The sequence below is a fragment of the Pogoniulus pusillus genome, chromosome 3 (genome assembly GCF_015220805.1).
Source record: "Pogoniulus pusillus isolate bPogPus1 chromosome 3, bPogPus1.pri, whole genome shotgun sequence".
Taxonomy (NCBI): Eukaryota; Metazoa; Chordata; class Aves; order Piciformes; family Lybiidae; genus Pogoniulus; species Pogoniulus pusillus.
In genome coordinates, this window is record NC_087266.1 from 1,777,634 (window position 1) to 1,797,291 (window position 19,658).

Here is a 19,658-nt window from a genome sequence, read left to right on the forward strand (position 1 = left end):
GCAGAACTGCTTTCCAGCAGGCCAACTCCTAACCTGTACAGGGAATTATCTCTCCCTGTGTTGCTAGAAATGCTGGGGATTTTGCAGTTAATATATTGAGTAACAGCAAAAAGATTAAACAAAAGCAAGACTGATATTAAAATAAAGCCTAAAATGCAGGAGTAAAAGCATGCTGCACCAAGCAACACACATAAAGGGTGGGAGAAAAAAGGAAAAAAAAGGAAGATTATTTGGAAAACAATGTAGGCAAAAAATAGCACATCTATTTTAGAGAGTGGAAGTAGCCCAGGAAAGGAAAGACAGCAAGTAAAAGCCCAGTTCACAGCCTCAAAAATGCACTGAATGAAAAATGGGCTGCTGTCCACCGACCGTGGATGTACGAACAGCGAGGGAGGAAAACCAGGCTGCAGCAGCAACGTGGAAACAAGCAGACTGCAGTGGAAAACAGGTACTGAAAACATTTGTAACTGTGGCACCACCATTGTTCACGACTAAATCACTTGCAGTGACCATGACCTGCATTTCAACTATGTAAAAATCAAGAGCACTTGACTTGTTGATCCTTAATTCATGCAGAGGCAAGCACTTGACTCTCTAAGAAACTGCTGGTACCTCAGCAGATAAATGCAAAGACATAGCAGCACAACTATCTTTCATTTTGGCTGGGAAAAAAATGGGAGATCATAGAATCAAGCAGGTTGGAAGAGACCTTCAAGCTCAGCCAGTCCAACCTAGCACCCAGCCCTGCCCAAGCAACCAGACCATGGCATTGCCTCGCCCAGGCTTGGCTTGAACACCTCCAGGCACGGCCACTCCACCACCTCCCTGGGCAGCCCATTCCAATGCCAGTCACTCTCTCTGCCAGGAACTTCCTCATCACATCCAGCCTAGACTCTGGTATAGGTTGTTTGGGGAGGTTGTGAGAGGCCTCCTTCAAGGCCAGGTTGGATGAGGCCTTTAACAGTTGAGTCTATTTGAGAGGCATCCCTGCCTATGGTGGAGAAGTTGGAGGAGATGATCTCTGAGGTCCTTTCCAAACTAAGCTGTTCTGTGATACTCAGGAATGTAATCCCTCACCAGAAAGATCAGTAGGGAAATTTTCAATGAGCTGAAAGCTAAAATTTCAACTCTGAGTGCAAACTGTATCACTTCTAAAAGGATGTATGAGAATGGAAGTTAATGCTTTTGATATTACCTGTGGACTTGAACTGACAGTGAGGAACATTTTCAGAAGCATCTGGGTACTATCTCCAAAAGTGCTTTTAGTCCTTGAAGAGAGTTAATGATGTTTGAGAACAGTGATGGCAGCTCAAAATGGCTGAGACCATTCAGAGAGTGGAATGGGGAGCACTGGCTTAATGGGTGTGGGATGGGGTGCATTTGTCACTGCCTGCTCCCCCTCTCTGGGACCAAGGTTCTGGCACGCTGCTGCAGAGCTAGCTAGGGAAATCAGGTGGTGATAGGTATCTTGCTTGCTGCTAGAGACTGACAGTAATGCAGGGGTTGGAAATCTCCTAAATTAAACCACGTGAACAACCTTTAGGGTCTCCACTGCAGAGGAAAGCTGATCCCTCCTGCAACTGGCATCTCTGAGCTGGTACCTGTGGGGCATAATCTCCTTGCAGGTTTTAATTTGCCCCTCTGGGATATGTTATTGTATTGAGAGAATTGATCTTTCTTCCAAACCTCAAAACCCCATAAACCAGGGCAGCTGATCTGTGTATATTTTCAGCTGTGGCTCTATTCCACTGAGCCATTCACAGCATTCCTTGCGTCCATCTTCCCTTGAAATTGATTGAGCATACCTGGGCTTGAAAAGGCTTTTGTGATTGAAGTGGAAATTTCCAGCATGGGGAGAAGGGCAGCATTGGTGTTGCTCCAAATTGATCTCTGTGCCTTTCCTGGGACACTGGCTGGCTGAGCTCTCCCTGCCAGCATGTCTTGGAGGGAAGCTGTCAAGCCAGGTTGGATGGAGCTTTGAGCAATCTGATCTAGAGGAAGGCGTCCCTGCCTGTGGCATGGCAGTTGGACCAGATGAGCTTTAAAAGGTCCATTCCAGCCCAAACTACTCCACAAGAAGAAGATTTACATCCAGATCTCAGCCTGGGCTGAGGCATCTACTGGTGCACTAATAGAAGTTCATGCTTACTGGAAAGGATGTAAGTAGGAGATGGCAACATCTGCCTTTAGATCCAAAACTAAGTAGTTACACAGCCATCTAAGAAATAGGAAAATGGAATTCAGGAGCTTTATTCACTCTCAGAAGGTTCAAAATTACAATTTTCACTCCCAGTATGGTGGCCCAGTCACAAGGCAGGCAGCTAGGAAAGTAATGCAAGATTCAAGGACCAAAAGGAGAAGAAAAGGAAGCAGTGGGGGGTGACAGGATGGACTAGATGATCTTGGAGGTCTCTTCTAACCTGGTCAATTCTATGATTCTATTCTAATTCTTGTGAAAATGAAGCCTAAGTTGTAGTCTCTACTCCCAGCTCCAGAGGTCTCTCAAGAGATTTTCCCACTAAAAACTGGGAAAGAGCAGCAGCAGAGCAGCAAGATTAATCTAAACAAATATAGATACTTGCATCTGAGCTAGGTTCACATAAGTCACTCAAAACCCATGGGGAAAAAGACAAATTTGGTAGAGTCAGCTCATCTTGAAGTAAACATCTGAGCTCTGCTAAGCTTATTTGGTGAGCTTAATTCTGTTTCAGTGCAAAACAGTGTATGTAAGGTCCTGGGGAAAAGTCTTGGAGGTACATCTCATTCTTAAACCACTACCTAAGCTTTTAGTTCCCCAGTAGGAAATTACCATTGCAGATTCCACCACAGCTCATAAAGTTTGTCCACGCACAGACATTTCTGGGAGACAAAAATGTAAACCCAATAGTTAAAAATCAATCTCTAAGCATGGCAGCATTGAACTCCAAGTGAGAGAACACATATCCTGTTCTATTAACCTAATATATTCTCAAGGCAGTAAGTGAAAAATCAACATTAAACATATGCAACTCGATGTTCATACATCAGTAGTTGAGAAGGTTTCAGCTTCATTTAGCTTTATTCACATAACAAAGCCAAAAAGCTTCCTCCATTGTGTCTTAGCAGAAGATAAGTTGAATGTAAGGCATTTTTAGTTCCTCACAGGGGAAAAATAAGGCCACATTTAAATGCTTTTGAATTCCTCTGCTCAGCTACTAGAAACATCACTCTGGTGTCAATTTTGCTGAACTACTGTCTGAGAACTTGCTTTTAACAGAAGAATGTTGATTACACTATTAAAAAAAAAAAATCACTCTTTCCTACTTGATACAAAGCTAATATTAGAAAATTCAGGGCAGGCTGAATAAAAATATAAAATCAAGCAGGCTGGAAGAGAGCTCCAAGCTCATCCAGTCCAACCTAGCACCTAGCCCTGGCCAATCAACTAGACCATGGCACTAAGTGCCTCATCCAAGCTTTGCTTGAAGACCTCCAGGGACAGCAACTCCACCACCTTCCTGGGCAGTCCACTCCAAAGCCAATCACTCTCTCAGGCAAGCAGTGACAGAACAAGAGGACACAGCCTCAAGCTGTGCCAGGGCAGGTTCAGACTGGGTGTTAGGAAGAAGCTCTTCACAAAAATAGTGACTGCCACCTCCTCCGGCAGCCCATTCCAATGCCAGAGTCACCATCCCTGGAGATGTTTAAAAGGAGACTGGATGAGGCACTTAGTGCCATGGTCTAGTTGACTGGATAGGGCTGGTGGATAGGTTGGACTGGATGATCTTGGAGGTCTCTTCCAACCTGGTTGATTCTATGATGTAGTTAATTAGAAGGATTAGTTGATAGGTTGGACTCAATGATCTTAAAGGTCTTTACAACCTGGTTAATTCTCTGATTCTGCAATATCTGCAGATATATTAGCTGCAATATAAATTAATAAATCACTTTTCTAAACCAAGTTTCATTACGCAGGTTAAAGGTTGTAGTTTCTTAGTTTTCAATGGGAGGGAAAAATAAAGTAATCAAAACAGAACAATTTATCCATTTTCCCATATCAGATGAGACCTGCTACAAGGATATTTATGCCCATTTTCAGCTTCAGGTTTAAAAAACAGCATTTTTTTTCTCTAGTCATTGGTGATCCAACCTACACTTCAAGTAAGTCTCAGATATGCTAGGATTCACCATTTCACCTCTCATTTAAGAGACAACATTACTGAACAATATCAACAGGTGAATGTTTCTTGGCAGTCTCTCTGTAACTGTCAAACATCACAGACATCTCTTCTTGAAAACTCAGACTTGCAAATTTAGGTCTCCCAGTAAAAGAAAAAGAGTAATTTTTAATTTACTAGATCTTAAACAAGTACAAGAACATAGCAATGCCAGAAATGTGTATTTTATACTCTGCAAAACATTTAGCAGTGAGCAACTTGTGCAGCAAAACTCAGTAAGTGTTTGGAATGTCACAAACAGCAGCGTTATGTGAGCACAAGTTTTCACTAAGGATCAGCCTAAGCAAACTTTGAAGGTGAAGCCAACACCACTCACTCTGCAATGCAGAACACACTTGCCCAGAAGCTGGAAATAAGTAACTGCAGGTTTCCTCTACCCTAAGGTAATGCCAGTTTGTTGATCTATCAGCACTGCAAGTGAGAATGTGAAGTATTTTTTTCCCAGAGACCAGATATGCAGGAAGAAACAGAGTATCTGAGTGACTTGGGCAGAACAATAAGAAGACAGCAACATTTCAAACAGCTAACAAAGATTTCCGTCACTCAGCTGGATGAAAGTCATTGTACAGAGGAATTCCTGATCACAAACCATAGAATCAAGCAGGTTGGAAGAGAGCTCCAAACTCAACCAGTCCAGCCTAGCACCCAGCCCTACCCAACCAACCAGACCATGGCACTTAATGCCCCAGCCAGGCTTGGCTGCAACACCTCCAGCCACAGCCACTCCACCACCTCCCTGGGCAGCCCATTCCAATGCCAATCACTCTCTCTGCCAGGAGCTTTCTCCTCACATCCAGCCTAGACCTCCCCTGCCACAGCTTTAGACTCTGTCCCCTTCTTCTGTTGCTGCTTGCCTGGCAGAAGACACCAACCCCACCTGGCTACAAACTCCCTTCAAGTAGTTGTTGACTATTTTCTTGAGCTTAGGTCTAAACTACTTATTTAGACTTGAAGAAAAAGCAAACCATTTATGCCCTCTCACAAGCTGATATTTAAATAACATACAAAGTGAGGACTCAGAGGAGGATTCAGACATGAACACGATTTGTGTTCCTTGAAACACCCAACTTCCAAGTACAAACTTCTGTGAGAGCAAGCTCATGTCCTGACCTGTTAGTTCTATTAAAATACCTACCCCATTAATGTAATTCTTTTAATTGCAAGAAATGGTTATAACTCTGGGGCTGTTGCAGCTTTGCAGGGGTAACCAAGACTCTGGGGTCAAGCACCTGTATCAGCTTCCACTGGCTTCCTAAAAACACAACAGTGAAACACAGGCAACTTGTGGCATCAGAAAGCCCTACCCTGACTGCAGAGCACAGCACAGGTACAAAGAACAAATCTTAGCAGAACAAAGTGTGTTTGTGCATAAATCTGGAAAAGAAAATGGTGAGCCACAGTGTGGCTGCAGTGTAACCCAGCCCTTGGTTTGATGGTGACCACCATCTGCTGTTTCACTACCCAGGTAACAAAATCCCTCAGCATACAGGTGAAAACTACCTCTCCCTGGGGCATTTTTAAATCCTCTTTCTATTTAGAGCCTGGCTTAACTTGGAAGCAAGAAACTTCACATTCTTAGTTCTCCTTTTAAATCTTGTCACAACTCATTAGTGCCCAATCTTTGAGCTCAGTGGTAACTTAGAGCAATCAGTTTTAGCTGTGGGGCACACAAAAGGCATTTCAATCTGCATGACTTCTACATTTCATTCAACACACCATTTTTTTCTGTGTTCAGGGTATCAACGAATGCAAATCTCTAGGATTCTTCTTTTATACTTCTAAAAATCTCCTCTGAAGTTAGCAGCATCCCTTTCACCAAAAAAAATGAAGCTGGAATTTCAAACAGTTGTCCTTAGTCTACAGATCTGTTGTCTTTCACACTGGAGCTTCCACAGTTAAAAGCAAGATGAATGCATGCAAACAATCAACAAAACAACTGGTAGATACACACACCCCAATTAACACACATCCCACCCCCAAGCTTTAGCTGTGATTCCTTGTTACTTTGTCAACCTCAGCTCCAGGTTAATATGGGTGCTTTTCTCAGACATCTCACAATGCTACCTACAATATTTCATTGAGCTAACAGCTGATTTATGAGATTCTGGGGTGTATTTGCCATGAGTGTTTTCCCTTCTGATGCACACTTGCTAGTTTCATTTGCAGTTCTGTAGCCCATTCACAAGAGTATTTTATCTACAGAGTGCTTCCTTTTAGCCTGGATTACCCATGTCTCACCTTGATCTTTCTTAAAACTAATCTCCTCCCCTGTTTTCTTGGCAAAAAAAGATTAATTTTCCATGCCATGTGGGAAAAAATTGTATTCTACTTTATTTACCATCAGTCACCCAAAATACAAACCTCTCTTTCTAACCTGTTTCCTGTGAAGATTTCCAGTGACGCTTTCCCTCTCACCGATAACCACTTCGGATGCTGACTCATGCTCAGCAGTTGACTGAGCTGGGGTGGCTGAGTGATGAATTCCCTGATGTTCCTTAACCCCTCTGCCAGGGATGAAGAGAGAACAAACCTGCTCCTCAACTAGTCCTATCTTAACATCAGCAGCATGAATACAGACCACTGGCAACGTCAGTTTGCATTAGTATGTCGAGCTTTAGACTGCAATGGCTAAAAACATCATCATCATTACCATCATAGAATCAAGCAGGTTGGAAGACAGCTCCAAGATCATCCAGCCCAACCTAGCACCCAGCCCTAGCCAAGCAACCAGACCATGGCACCATGTGCCTCATCCAGTCTCTTCTTGAGCACCTCCAGGAACAGTGACTCCACTACCTCCCTGAGCAGCCCATTCCAATGCCAACCACTCTCTCTGCCAGGAACTTCCTCCTAACATTCATCCTAGACTCCTCCTGGCACCACTTGAGACTCTGTCTCCTTGTTCTGTTGCTGCTTGCCTGGCAGCAGAGCCCAACCCCACCTGGCTACAGCCTCCCTGCAGGCAGCTGCAGGCAGCAATGAGCTCTGCCCTGAGCCTCCTCTGCTGCAGGCTGCACACCCCCAGCTCCCTCAGCCTCTCCTCATAGCGTTTGTGTTCCAGGCCTCTCACCAGCTTTGCTGCCCTTCTCTGGACACCTTCCAGTATCTCAGCATACTCCATGGTTCATCTGATTACTCCTGCCACAAAGAATAATGTCAAAGAAAGGGCTGGGCATGAGAATTATTGCTTTGGTCGTAGCAGGTGAGGTTGTTGCGGAACACAAATCAACCACTTCAACCAGTGGCTTCCTTGAATGACTTGGAGCCTCTACACAAGTACATGCCAGGCATGCTCCATCTATCAACACTTCAGAAGAACAATCCACATTCCCAACAGCATAATATCCTTCTTTGCAGAATAATTAAGGCAAACAGCAGAACTCTGAAACTACAATTTCACAAAGTTTGTCAAAACCAGATGTAAAAGCTGCTTGCTTTTGATCCCCTGAATCATTGTTAGACTCTTTAGTATGTGCTAGTAACTCTGGTTTCCACTTCTGCACTTCAGTTTTTTTGTTAGTTGCATTTCTAAGCTCTTCTGGAAAGCCAAGTGAGCAGCTAAGCCTGGCAGCCCAGCATGCTTTCACTTCTTTGCCATGTCCCAGTGCATCGTTTCCTAACACCTCCGTTTTATCATACTCTGATCTTTATTGCCAGAGAGGCAGCATTCCTAGAACAAAGATATCACAAATTGCCCTAATAATGACACCTTAGCCCAGAAGTTACACCAGGGACTACATCAGGGTTAGGTCTCCACCTTTTCAACAATTTGTACTACACAAAAAAAACCAAACTACTCGACATTTAGCCCTTAAACCTACCTTCACCACCCTACTTCCATTTGTCAGGCAAACACACATTCAGAGATCTCTAGGAGCCCCACTTCAGTAGTTTTATTCCTTGACTTGCAACTTCTGGTTACCCTTTCTATGAAGATGAGGTCTTCCTCAAGCTCCCCTGTTCAAGAATTGATTTTTCTTACATGCTGCTGACTTTTCCTAACCTTGACACTGATTGCTAATGTGTTATTGAGGAGAACATAGAATCAGTCAGGGCTGGAAGGGAGCACAAGGAGCAGCCAGTTCCAACCCCCCTGCCATGCCCAGGGACACCCTACCCTAGAGCAGGCTGCACACAGCCTCAGCCAGCCTGGCCTCAAACACCTCCAGCCATGGGGCCTCAACCACCTCCCTGGGCAACCCAGTCCAGCCTCTCACCACTCTCCTGCTCAACAACTTCCTCCTCACCTCCAGCCTCACTCTCTCCACCTCCACCTTTGCTCCATTCCCCCTAGTCCTGCCACTACCTGATATCCTACTAAGATAAGCTACTACTGGCTGCTGCAGAATTTGTCTTAAGCTTAAACAGGCATTTCAAGGGATACTTTTGCCCCTTACTGAAGTATCTATTGCAAAACTGGGCATTCATGTGGTCTCTTTAGCCTAGTTTAAGCTAATTCCCTTTCAACTACCACCCTCAAGAAACACTGGGTTTCTTTGGGCTGAGTTTTCATTGTTGTTGCATCCTGCCATAGAATCATTTTGGTTGGATGAGACCTGTGGTTGGAATCATGGAATCAATTTAGGTTGGAATAGGCCTTCAAGATCAAGTCCAATTGTCAAACCAGTACTGCCAAGTCCACCACTAAATGTCCCACCACATCTACACAGCTTTTGAATATCTCTATGAATGATGACCACTGCTTCCTTGGGAAGCCTGCTCCAGGGCCTGACAATCCTTTCAACGATGAAAATTTTCCTCATGTCCAACCTAAGCCCTCCCTGCCACATTTGATGCTGCTTTCTCTTGTGCTATCACTTGTTCCTTGGGAAAAGAGAGTGACCTCATGCAATCTCCTTTTAAGTGGCTGTAGAGAGCAGTGATGTCTCCCCTAAGCCTCCTTTTCACCAGGCTAAACACCTCAGTCACTCCTCACAAGATGTGCTCTACAAGAGTCATGCAGTGCTGTACCTTGGATGTTTCTCTGCAATGTATTGTTGATAACTACAAGAACACCACACCACAGGCTCTGGCATCAGACTAAAATTTCCACACTTCTATCATGCACTAATTAATATGGCTTTTGTGAGCCATCACAGTTTGATCTCAGGAGGAAACCATTATAACCCTGGTAGTCATTAATACTAAAAGGCAATGAACGTGCCCTGGCTCTTGTGCTACTAGAAAGCTGTAGATAAGCTGGAAAGCAGCCAGGGCACTACTGGATGGACACTGTGTGGAGTATGAAATCAAGTGATCACTCACAAACTTAAACCACCAACTTCATTCAGCATGCTGCTGGTTGAGGACTTCATCAGCCAGAACTGATCGTTAGGATAGAAAAATGGTACAGCCCAAGACAGCCAAAAAATGCTGCACTTTCACACTGATAAAGACCATTTTCTTAGAACAGGGAATTTGCAAGGCTGGGACTGGTGAAGTACAACAATCTCCAAATATCAATCAAACCTGGGAGTTCAAGGGCAAGCAGCACTTTTCTCCAAGGTACTACAAGATCTAAATGATCACAATGAAGAGAAATCGAATGCTAAAGCAGAGCTGCTGAAACACAGGAATCTTTAGAAATTGGCTTGCCCTCACTTTGAGACACTGTTTGTTTTCCCCAGACCATTACAGACATCAACAGGGTCACAATTTCTACTGTAGTTCTGAGAAATTCTCTGCTGCTCCAGCTTTAAGGGCTTTGTTTGGCTCTTGGGAAGAGAAATAACTCTACCGGGCTGATGGCAAACTGCGTATCTGTGACTGACAAATGCTAGAGGCTACCAAGAAACACTCGTTAATGCTAAAATGTTTGTCAAGCTTTGTAAAACCACCAAAGCAAAGCAGAATTCATTGATTTGGGGAGAAAATCGTGAACCTGGAGGAATGCAGCTGGACTGCTAAGTGTTGTATGACACAGAGAGGCATCCTGATGTTAAAATGGATACCGAGAGAGCTGGCTTTGAGGAAGCAGTAAGCATATAGCCACAAGATTCTGCAGCAGGATATTTATTCACCATCTGCACCCTTCTGCCAAGTCAGTCCTCCTGCCCTTTCCTTCATCCTCCACGAAAAAAATGTCTGTCTGTCCTCTTCTTCTGCCTCCAGTAGGTCAGCGTCACTGAGTCACAAAGTAGGTTCTCCTCCTCCCCCAAATCTACAAGGTTTCTGTCCAAGGGATGCAGTCTGTCAGCTACTGAAGAGCACAGAAATACCAGTTACTGTTTTAATCATCATATCAACAATACCAAGAATTTTCCAGAAGTTCCCATGAGGTTCTCAGTTGAGAACAAGCCATAAGCAAGCTAATCTAAATGTCATCATCCAGATGGGCTTTAGGAGTGTGTGCAACAGGCACTAACAGTTGAGCCAGCAGAGTATGTTCTTGTGGCCAAGATGACCAATTATCTCCTGGAGTGCATGAAGGATAGTGTGGTCAGCAAGTTGAAGGAGGTTCTCTTCCTCCTCTACTATGCCTTAATGAGACCACACCTAGAGTACTGAGTCCAGTTCTGAGCTCCCCAGTTCAAGAGAGACAGGAAACTACTAGAGAGAATCCAACAGAGGCAAAGATGAAGACAGAACTGAAGCATCTCTCTGACAAAGGAAAGCAGAGACCTGGGGCTGTTTGGCCTGGAAAACAGAAGCCTGAGAGGAGATCTTCTCAACATTTACAGGGTGAGGTTCAAGAGGATGGGGCTGGATTCTTTTCAGTGGCATCCAGTGACAGCACAAGGGACAACAGGCATAAGCTAAGACACAGGAAGTTCCACCCAAACATGAGGAAAAGGTTCTTTCCAGTGAAGGTGCCAGTGCAGTAGAGCAGCCTGCCCAGAAAGGTTATGGAGTCTTCTTTCTCTGGAGTAATTCCAAACTGGGATGTGACGCTGGCCAACCCGCTCTAGGAGAGCAGGGTAGTTGGACTAGAAAACCTCCAGAGGCCCCTTCCAACAGCCACCACTCTGTGATTCTGTGATGCACACACATACCTGATACCTGCTCTTACACTAGCAAGTATTAGCTAGAAGTCATCACACACATGAAAAAGAAGTTATATTCCTGGCAAGTGTAGGAGACTCAGTAGTCCCTGAGCTACAAACACAGACACAGGGAGATTACTCTGAGAAAGTCTTCCAGCTTCTGCAGAATTTGGCTGGGGCCAAGAACAAGACACAGCACTGACAGATTTCTGGACAAAATGCAGCTTGCAGTTTACAGGTAGTGGTATCCCACACAACTCACTCTCGTGCTCCTGAAGTTCTCCAATACAAATATGCCACATTCTAGCCCTCAGAACTTCTGTCAGCAAATGTCACCTTGCTCTGGCCACAAGGATTTCCAGCAGCAGTCCCACATCTTACACACTTGTCCTGAAGGAAACCTTAAAAACATGACCTGGAAGCAATAGCAGAAGTTTTTCCTCTAGTTCTGTACCACCCAAACTGAGTTGAAGCTATCTCCCAAAAGCATACAGCCCTTCCTCAGCGGAAGCCGTGGTCCAACAGAACCTACCTAATCCCTAGGAGGGATGAACTTTGGCAAGGGACCTTGGATGTCCTGTCACAGCTCATCTGTGTCTGGAAAGCCACATTTTGAGTTCCTTTCTTCCATTCCACACAACATTCTGTCACCTCTTTCAGACTGTGAGTTACTGGAAAGAGAGTGAGCTGTTTACCTGCCCAGAAGCAGTATTTTCCTGTCTTCTACAGAGGATCATGAGATGATGTGAAGCCCAGACAAAACTGGCACTGCCAGCCTAAACACAAGAGCACACTCAGGTGAGCTGCCATGGCAGCTCAATGCAGATAAAACCTAACAAAAAAGGACTAGTTAAACAAATCCATGTTCTACTATAAGACAATTAAGTACAATGCAAACTTAATTCACTTAAATGAGGAACAGAAAAGCACACGGTGCTAAGACGTGCTGATCTTAGTCATATTAATCTAGAGTGACTGAAGTGTAGACAAGAGGAGTTTACTCTGCACTAGAAACTTATTTGCCATGAGTCCAGCACAAGAATGATTACCCTTGATAGTTCCTCAGAATTTAACCCAGTCACACTGAGAATTTCAGCTGTTAGTGGCTGTAATCCACTTCCATCAAATCAGAACAGAACTACTAGGAGGCACAGAACTACTAGGAGGCACAGAACTACTAGGAGGCACAGAACTACTAGGAGGCACAGAACTACTAGGAGGCACAGAACTACTAGGAGGCACAGAACTACTAGGAGGCACAGAACTACTAGGAGGCACAGAACTACTAGGAGGCACAGAACTACTAGGAGGCACAGAACTTTCCCCACACTCAAAAATAAAACAAGCACAAAAATAACACACCATGTTCTGAAGTTTACTGGATACATTTTTCTTCTCCAGTAGTTTGATGCTAATTAAAATACTGTATTTGACTGTCAGGTGGTGGCTTAATGGCTTTGACATAAATGTTTTGGTTCGGTCCCTAGATGCAGCAGGACAGCAGTGATCTATTTGCATTCCACATGCACACAGGTAAGTTCAGCCTGTATTCAGGTCATAACTACCTGATTCAGAACAGCAGCTAAGGTTCTTACTCATAAAAGGAAAGGGTGTGAAGAGATACTAACCCTGAGAGCTGCAGAGCACATGACAAGTGCTACCTCTGAGTAGCTGATACAGCTTTATGGCAGAAGCATGCCTGCAGCATCGACACAGCCACATGCCTGATAGGTTTTAATGCAGAAGATTCAGCAATCGGTGTGTGAATAATACTCCACTCATCCAGCATTGCAGACACGACCAACCTTGGATGCCAGAACTTGTCCATTTACATAAGACACCACATGAATTAATCTTTTGGTATTGAAACCAGTTAATACATCTCAAGTACAGTACCAATTATTAAAGTGGAACAGTGTTTGACAGTACTTTCAGATCATTTCTGTGCCCTAATTTTAGTACTAATCAAACTGCTGTGGATACTACACATTACTGCAAACACATCATGACTTTTCTTAAGAGTCACTTCAAACTCTCTAATGATATCAAACTTTAAATACAAGAAAAATCAATCATAGAATCACAAAATGGTTTGGATTGGAAGGGACCTTAAAGATCATCTAGTTCCAACCCCCCTTGCCATCACATTAACACAATACTCTGCTTCTCTACCCTTCTTTGGCAGGAAAAGACCTAATCTTGAGCTTGAAAGCCTGTCAAGCTCCTTGACATTAGATATGGTTGGCTTTTGCTTGCAATAACTAATAGCTAAAAAGCTTCAGGTAGGTTTCTCTCACAGAGATATTCAACAATAGTTTAAGTTAATGTTCATTTCTTCAGAGACTGGTAAGAACCCTTAAGCTTAATGCTGCAAAGCTTTCCAGAAGTATTGGAATGACAACAAAAAAACTTGACAGCCCACTGAAACAAATTACTCCAGCATTCAAATGCATTTGAAAGAGATGTTAGGTGCCTAAAAGATTTAAACTACAGCAGCCTGCAAAAACTTGCTGCTTTGCAACATGGTCAAGGGAGGTTATTCTGCCCCTGTACTCAGCACTGGTCAGGCCTCACCTTGAGTACTGTGTCCAGTTCTGGGCCCCTCAATTCAAGAAAGATGTTGAGGTGCTGGAACATGTCCAGAGAAGGGCAACAAAGCTGGTGAGGGGCCTGGAACACAAATCCTATGAGGAGAGGTTGAGAGAGCTGGGCCTGTTTAGCCTGCAGAAGAGGAGGCTCAGGGGTGATCTTATTACTGTCTACAACTACCTGAAAGGGCATTGTAGCCAGGTGGGGGGTGGCCTCTTCTCCCAGGCAACCAGCAATAGAACAAGGGGACACAGTCTGAAGTTGTGCCAGGGTAGGTCTAGGCTGGATATTAGGAAGAAGTTCTTCACAGAGAGAGTGATTGGCATTGGAATGGGCTGCCCAGGGAGGTGGTGGAGGCACTGTCCCTGGGGGTCTTCAAGAAAAGCCTGGATGAGGCACTTAGTGCCATGGTCTGGTTGATTGGATAGGGCTGGGTGATAGGTTGGACTGGATGATCATCTTGGAGGTCTCTTCCAACTTGGTTGATTCTATGATTCTATGGAACCTCCAAAGTCTCTCTATATTTTTTTCCTTCCCCTTTCTAACAGTTCAGGTGGAGTTTTTTCAGTAGTATCAGCTATTTTCTACTGGAAAAAAATAATCATTAAAGAAACTATAAATGGCCTGTACAGATCTTCCACAAGCTACCTGCCTCTAACCTCAGTTCTCACTTTAAAGACAGAAAAGGGGAAGGACAATGGACCTACCATTGGATGCACTGGCATCTCTTTATGTCTTTTTTGCCTACATCTGAGTCAACACTTCTGTTTTTATCATCAAACTCCAAACAAATGCACTACATTCATGATGTAATTAAGTGACAAACGTTTAGGCTGGGTCATCTGCTTGGGTGATTATCAAGAGTTAAAGAAGGTGAAAAAGTGTGAGCTGTGGAGAGGATACCAAAGAGTGCCTCGCATAGGAGGTCTACGCACCAAAACACGCTTGCTGTTTTCAGTGCCACCTTCAGCACCACCGTTACCAGCAAGACTTTGATGCAAATCTGCTTTTGCTGAAAGAACACTTTGTACCATTTCAATCTAGGACACATCAAACCCCACAGTTCTATAAGCTTCCAAAAACTAATGAGCTAAGACAACCCAGCACACTTCAGAAGATGCCATTCTTCTGATCCATCAGGAGAGGTTCCCCTATGCACGCAGTGGAGGACCTGACAAACCAGAGAGGGTTTTTTTTTACACAGCTACATGCAAAATTAGATCTCCATTGTGCAAGCTTTCCTGTCACTAATATTTTCATTCACAAGAGGTCAAGTACTTAATTAATATTATACCAATTCTTAAGCTATTAGGGAGGTGTTGATTTGACAGCATGGTTTCTTAAACACAGCCCTAAATACATAGTTCTTGTTCCCCTTTATCACATATATTTACTATTTAAACTTGCAACTGCTTTTCTGTTGGAAGTAAAACTCTTAGTGAAAAAGAAAAGAGAGCTTATGGTTGTGAGAAGGAGAACAAGCATTGGTTTCCTGGGATGATTTGTTCCAGTTTGCAATTTTGCATTCAGAAGCAAGAGGTGGCAGAAGAGACATCCAACCACAGTAGGGTGGTCTGTACTGTTACTTTAGTTTCGCATCCAAAAGCACACTAATGTAGGGATAATGACACTATGAAGCACTCAGAAGTTCCAGTTGGCATTATATATTGAGATGCTTTTAATAAATCCTACAAGAAAGACTTTACTTGTTGAGGCCCTATCAACTAGCACATTTTAGGAGTTAAAAATGGCACCATCTTGAGAGATGCTCAACTTCCTTCTAAAGAAGTTTAAGCCTGTCACATTATGGCATCCCAAGTCACATAAAGCAAGGAAAACCATTCCCAAGAGGAAGATAAAGGTTCTTCACAAATAAAGAATTCACCAGATAACCACAGGTCTCACTACTTTGAATAGTTAGAGCTTTAAAATGAACCACTGGCTGGAAAAGTGAAGTTACTTTATAGGAGGCAGCCTTCAGAAGATACAAGTTATTTCCACAGCTACCAGTTCAATAGCAACTGGTGAAATCAACCCCACACATTCTTTTTTTCCTAATCAAGCAAGATTTTTATCACCCACCAAACTCCAAAGAGCATTTTAAATTAGATTGTGCATTTTAAGACAAGACCATACCTGTGCACAAAGTCAAAACATTTAACCTGCTACTGGTACAGATTAATTTGGTATCTAAACTAGTCAAGCTACTACAGAGCTACTACTTGAGCACTGTTGTCACTACTATTTGTCCTAGAATTCTGAGGTAGCAGAGGTAACGCTGGAAAGTTCAAGAGCTCTCTGAGCGTTAACAAAGATCTAAAATCCCTCCAAGAAATACGCGATAGCTTCCCTAGCTGTCAACATGTGCTTAGCATCCCTGCAGCATCCCTTCCTGTAAGGAAAGGCTTTACCTTGTTTCCATAACAATGAACAGGCTCTTTGTTCTAATTATTAACAGGAAAGAAAACATTACTGTTATACAACTGCTGAGCAACATTCAAACTGGAGCTCCTAGTTCTCCTTGAGGCTCCTAAAATAAATAACTTAGTGCCATGGTCTGGTTGATTGGATAGGGCTGAGTGCTAGGCTGGACTGGATGAGCTTAGAGGTCTCTTCCAACCTGGATGATTCTATGAACTTCTAGTGACATCTTCCAAGAGCAACTCTTTGGGTAAGACAATATTGCCCACATTGGAATAAAAACCCCACCATAACAAAAAAGCTCACACCAAACCCACTTCTGAAACTGCTGAGCATCAAAACAGTCTCCAAGGTAAGCAACAAAGCCCCCAAACTACTGATTCTCCTCTTTGATTGTAAAATGAACATAGAGGGCAGCTCCAAATAGCTGCTATTTGGCAGTTGAAATGGCAAACTCAGAGCAGACTCTAAGTAATTCAGAATAATACACACTGAGGGTTTGTAGCTATTTGCTTAGATTTTGTTATGTGCTACTGTCAGTGCATATCCACTGTCAAGCAATGCTGCTATCAAAAGTGAAACTAACTGTAAATCACTGAAAGCAAAATCTTTTTTGCTATCCAAGGGAAGCTACATAGAGTTGGTAAATAACAGATGTTCGGGAGGGGAAAAAAGGACCAATTCAGTTCTCAATCAATGTTTAGCAACTCTATAACTCATATCCTTTCAAACACCACTTTGGAGACTAAATGAAGCAAAAAAAAAGTATGAAATCTAGATACTGCTTTATCCAAAAGCATAAAATATGCAAAGGAACAGCTACTGGTACCACAAACCAAGCCGCGTGAGTTGGTTGTATCAAAGGAAAAGAAAACTCCTGACACACAAATCATCACAGAGAGCATCAAAAAATCACCCAAGTTTCTTCTTCACCTCTCCTCAGTTTCTTTCTTCGAGATAAAAAAATGCAAATGTATTAAATACACCAGAGATACAGAGAGATTACACTTGCAGAAGCTAAAACTGCTTCCATCTGGAGAACACTGTTCTAAATCAGGGTAAATAATCTATCTCCTGCCACACACAGAGGGCAAAACAGAGGCAAGTTAAAACAAACAGAAAGTATCAAATTAAGCCATAATGCAAAACTCCAAGGCATTTGAAAGCTTGTAAGAAAAGGGTCATGCATTAATTGTTGTCCTGTTGATAAACCACTCCCTACAATGCAATTAAAGTCATCAAGATTATTTTTTCCTCTTTAAATCAAATGCATTTACAGGTCACTATGTCAGTCTCTGAGTTTAATTTATCCTGCAGCTCACACGAGAGAATTACTTTTATACACCCACTTCTACTGTGTCACACTGCAATAATGTTAGTTTTCTTGACAGGCAGCATTTTAAAAAGGCTATTTTCATTAAAAATTCAAACTTTTAAGTGGTTTGGTGCTTTTTAATGAATTAAGTTTTGCACCAAACAATGACCTCCCTAATTAGTCCTTTATATGACATAAACAGCAGAGGAGTGCTGGGGAACTGTAAATAAATACCTATTTTCCAGATAGTTTACAAGTAAGCACACCTCACCTGTCTTTCACATTGATTAGATGCCAAGCAACAGGAGGAGACAGCACATAAACCTTATTTCACTATAATCCAGCAGCTGCTGCAGTGAACTCACTGACAGGACGCCTGCATGTGGCAAAAAGCAGCTTCCTTTATACAAGGAAACACCTACACACCGAGTCAGTAAAAGCAAAACCAACCCTAGACGAAGCAGGTTTGGTGGGGAAGGAGGTGAGAGCGAGTGCCTCCTGGGGAAAAAGCAGGGGCTGCTAAGACCAAAAGCAGCCCTGAGCTGTGCTTCTCCAGCAGCAGGAAGTTTCTATGGGGCCTTGCCGAGCATGCGCCGTCAGCTCCACAGTCTCCCTATGTGGCAAGAGTGCAGAGGCAACAAGCAAAGCAGTGAGAGAGACAAGAGACCGAGAGCAACAAGCACCTTCCGCTCTATATTCCTATCGCCGCCTCCGAGCAGCCCTCCCCGGGCTGCTCTCTCGGCCCGGGCCCTCCCACATTCACTGCACGGAGCAGGAATTGGAGTCTGGCAACCCAATCCGCAACTGGAGAGAGAGCAGAGGAGAGGAGGAGCAGCTTGAAAGAAAACAGTGGAGTCCATAACCCATCCCTCCACTGCCAACACCTCAGGTGGCGGGCGGGGGAAGGAGCAAGCAGTAAGCTTATCTCCCCCTCCTCTCAACTGCAAGAGGGGAAGAGGGGGAGGAGAAGAGAGGAACGGAGATAGCACACAATGGCTGGCTGTGTTTGTGGGGACGAGATGGCCTACAAGAGGGCTTTAGGGCTTCTCTGTGCCTGTCGTGGCGTGTGTGCCACCCCCCTTCCTCACCTCACACACACGCAGAGGAAAGGAGACGGTGAAACAGGCTCAGAACACTGCCGGGGGTGTGCGTGTGTCACCTTCTTGTTTCGGGGGAGAAGTAAAAACGGAGACATTGTGGGGGAAAGGGAGGGGAAAGCGACCCCCCAGCTGGGGAGAGGGGACAGAAGAGACCTGCTGCCAGGCTGAACAAAAACAGTTATTTCGGCTCCTTGTTCCAGGAGCACTGAGCTTGAGAACAAACCGAGGGGAAAGGAGAGGCGGGGGCAAGGTGTGGGGGGGTCAGAGCCGGCACCGGGAGGCGGCAGGGAGAGGGGGAGGCTCCCTCACCTCCTCGCCGTGCTCCGCTGGGGGGGCGGGAGGCCGCGCACAGACACACACACACAGGCAGCTGCTGCCCCCTAAAAAGAGAAGGGCTGTGCGGAGGGGGGACAGGGCTCCCCTCCCCCGGAGAGCCGCTCCGGGAATCCCAGGCCCCTCCTCTCCCTCAAAGCGCTCCACCCCCGGGGCCGGGAGGAGGCGGGGGGGGAATAGCCCCGGTCCCCCCCCCCCCTCCGCCGCCCCGCACCGCAGCCCCCCTCAGCCAGGCGTCAGGGGAAGAAGGGAGGGTGCGTATGGGGAGGCGCGGAGGCATCGGGGCCGCTCACCCTGGTCTCCGGGCTCCTGGGGCGGCTGCAGGACGCGCTCCAGCTCCGGGAAGGGCAGCTCGGGCAGGTCCAGCAAGGCCCCGTAACGCTCGAGAAAGGAGCAGACGACGGCGAAGTTAGGCCAGGAGCCCGGACAGCACGGGCCCGCCGGCGGAGCGGGAGGCGGAGATGCAGCCGGGGGAGCCGCCGCCGCCGCCGCCATCTTGGAGCTGAGGCCGGAGAAGGCGCTGAGGAGGGGGCGGGGGGCAGGGAGGGAAGGGAGGGGGCGCTGCCGAGCCGCCGCCGCCCCACAATGCAGCACGGGCAGAGCAGCGGAGCAGCAGGCGGCGGCTAGAGCGGCGCTCAGCCACACCCCCGCCCCGTGCGGCCCGGCAATGAAAACAAGGCGGGGCGGCGGCTGGGAGGGG

General features: G+C 45.1%; 1 protein-coding gene across 2 annotated transcripts in view; it reads right to left on the reverse strand.

The window, feature by feature from the left end:
- The window catches only part of RSF1 (remodeling and spacing factor 1), a 75,776-nt gene extending 56,158 nt beyond the window's left edge, over positions 1-19,618 (reverse strand). Inside the window, exon 1 of one of the 2 annotated variants that reach the window (XM_064168759.1) lies at positions 19,252-19,618. In XM_064168759.1, coding sequence (XP_064024829.1) covers positions 19,252-19,453 — 202 coding nt within the window. In that variant the 5' untranslated portion in view covers positions 19,454-19,618. Of the gene's footprint in view, positions 1-17,796; positions 18,126-19,251 lie in introns of those variants that run through there. The other variant, XM_064168765.1, reaches the window with a different exon arrangement.
- Positions 19,619-19,658: the final 40 nt, after the last annotated feature.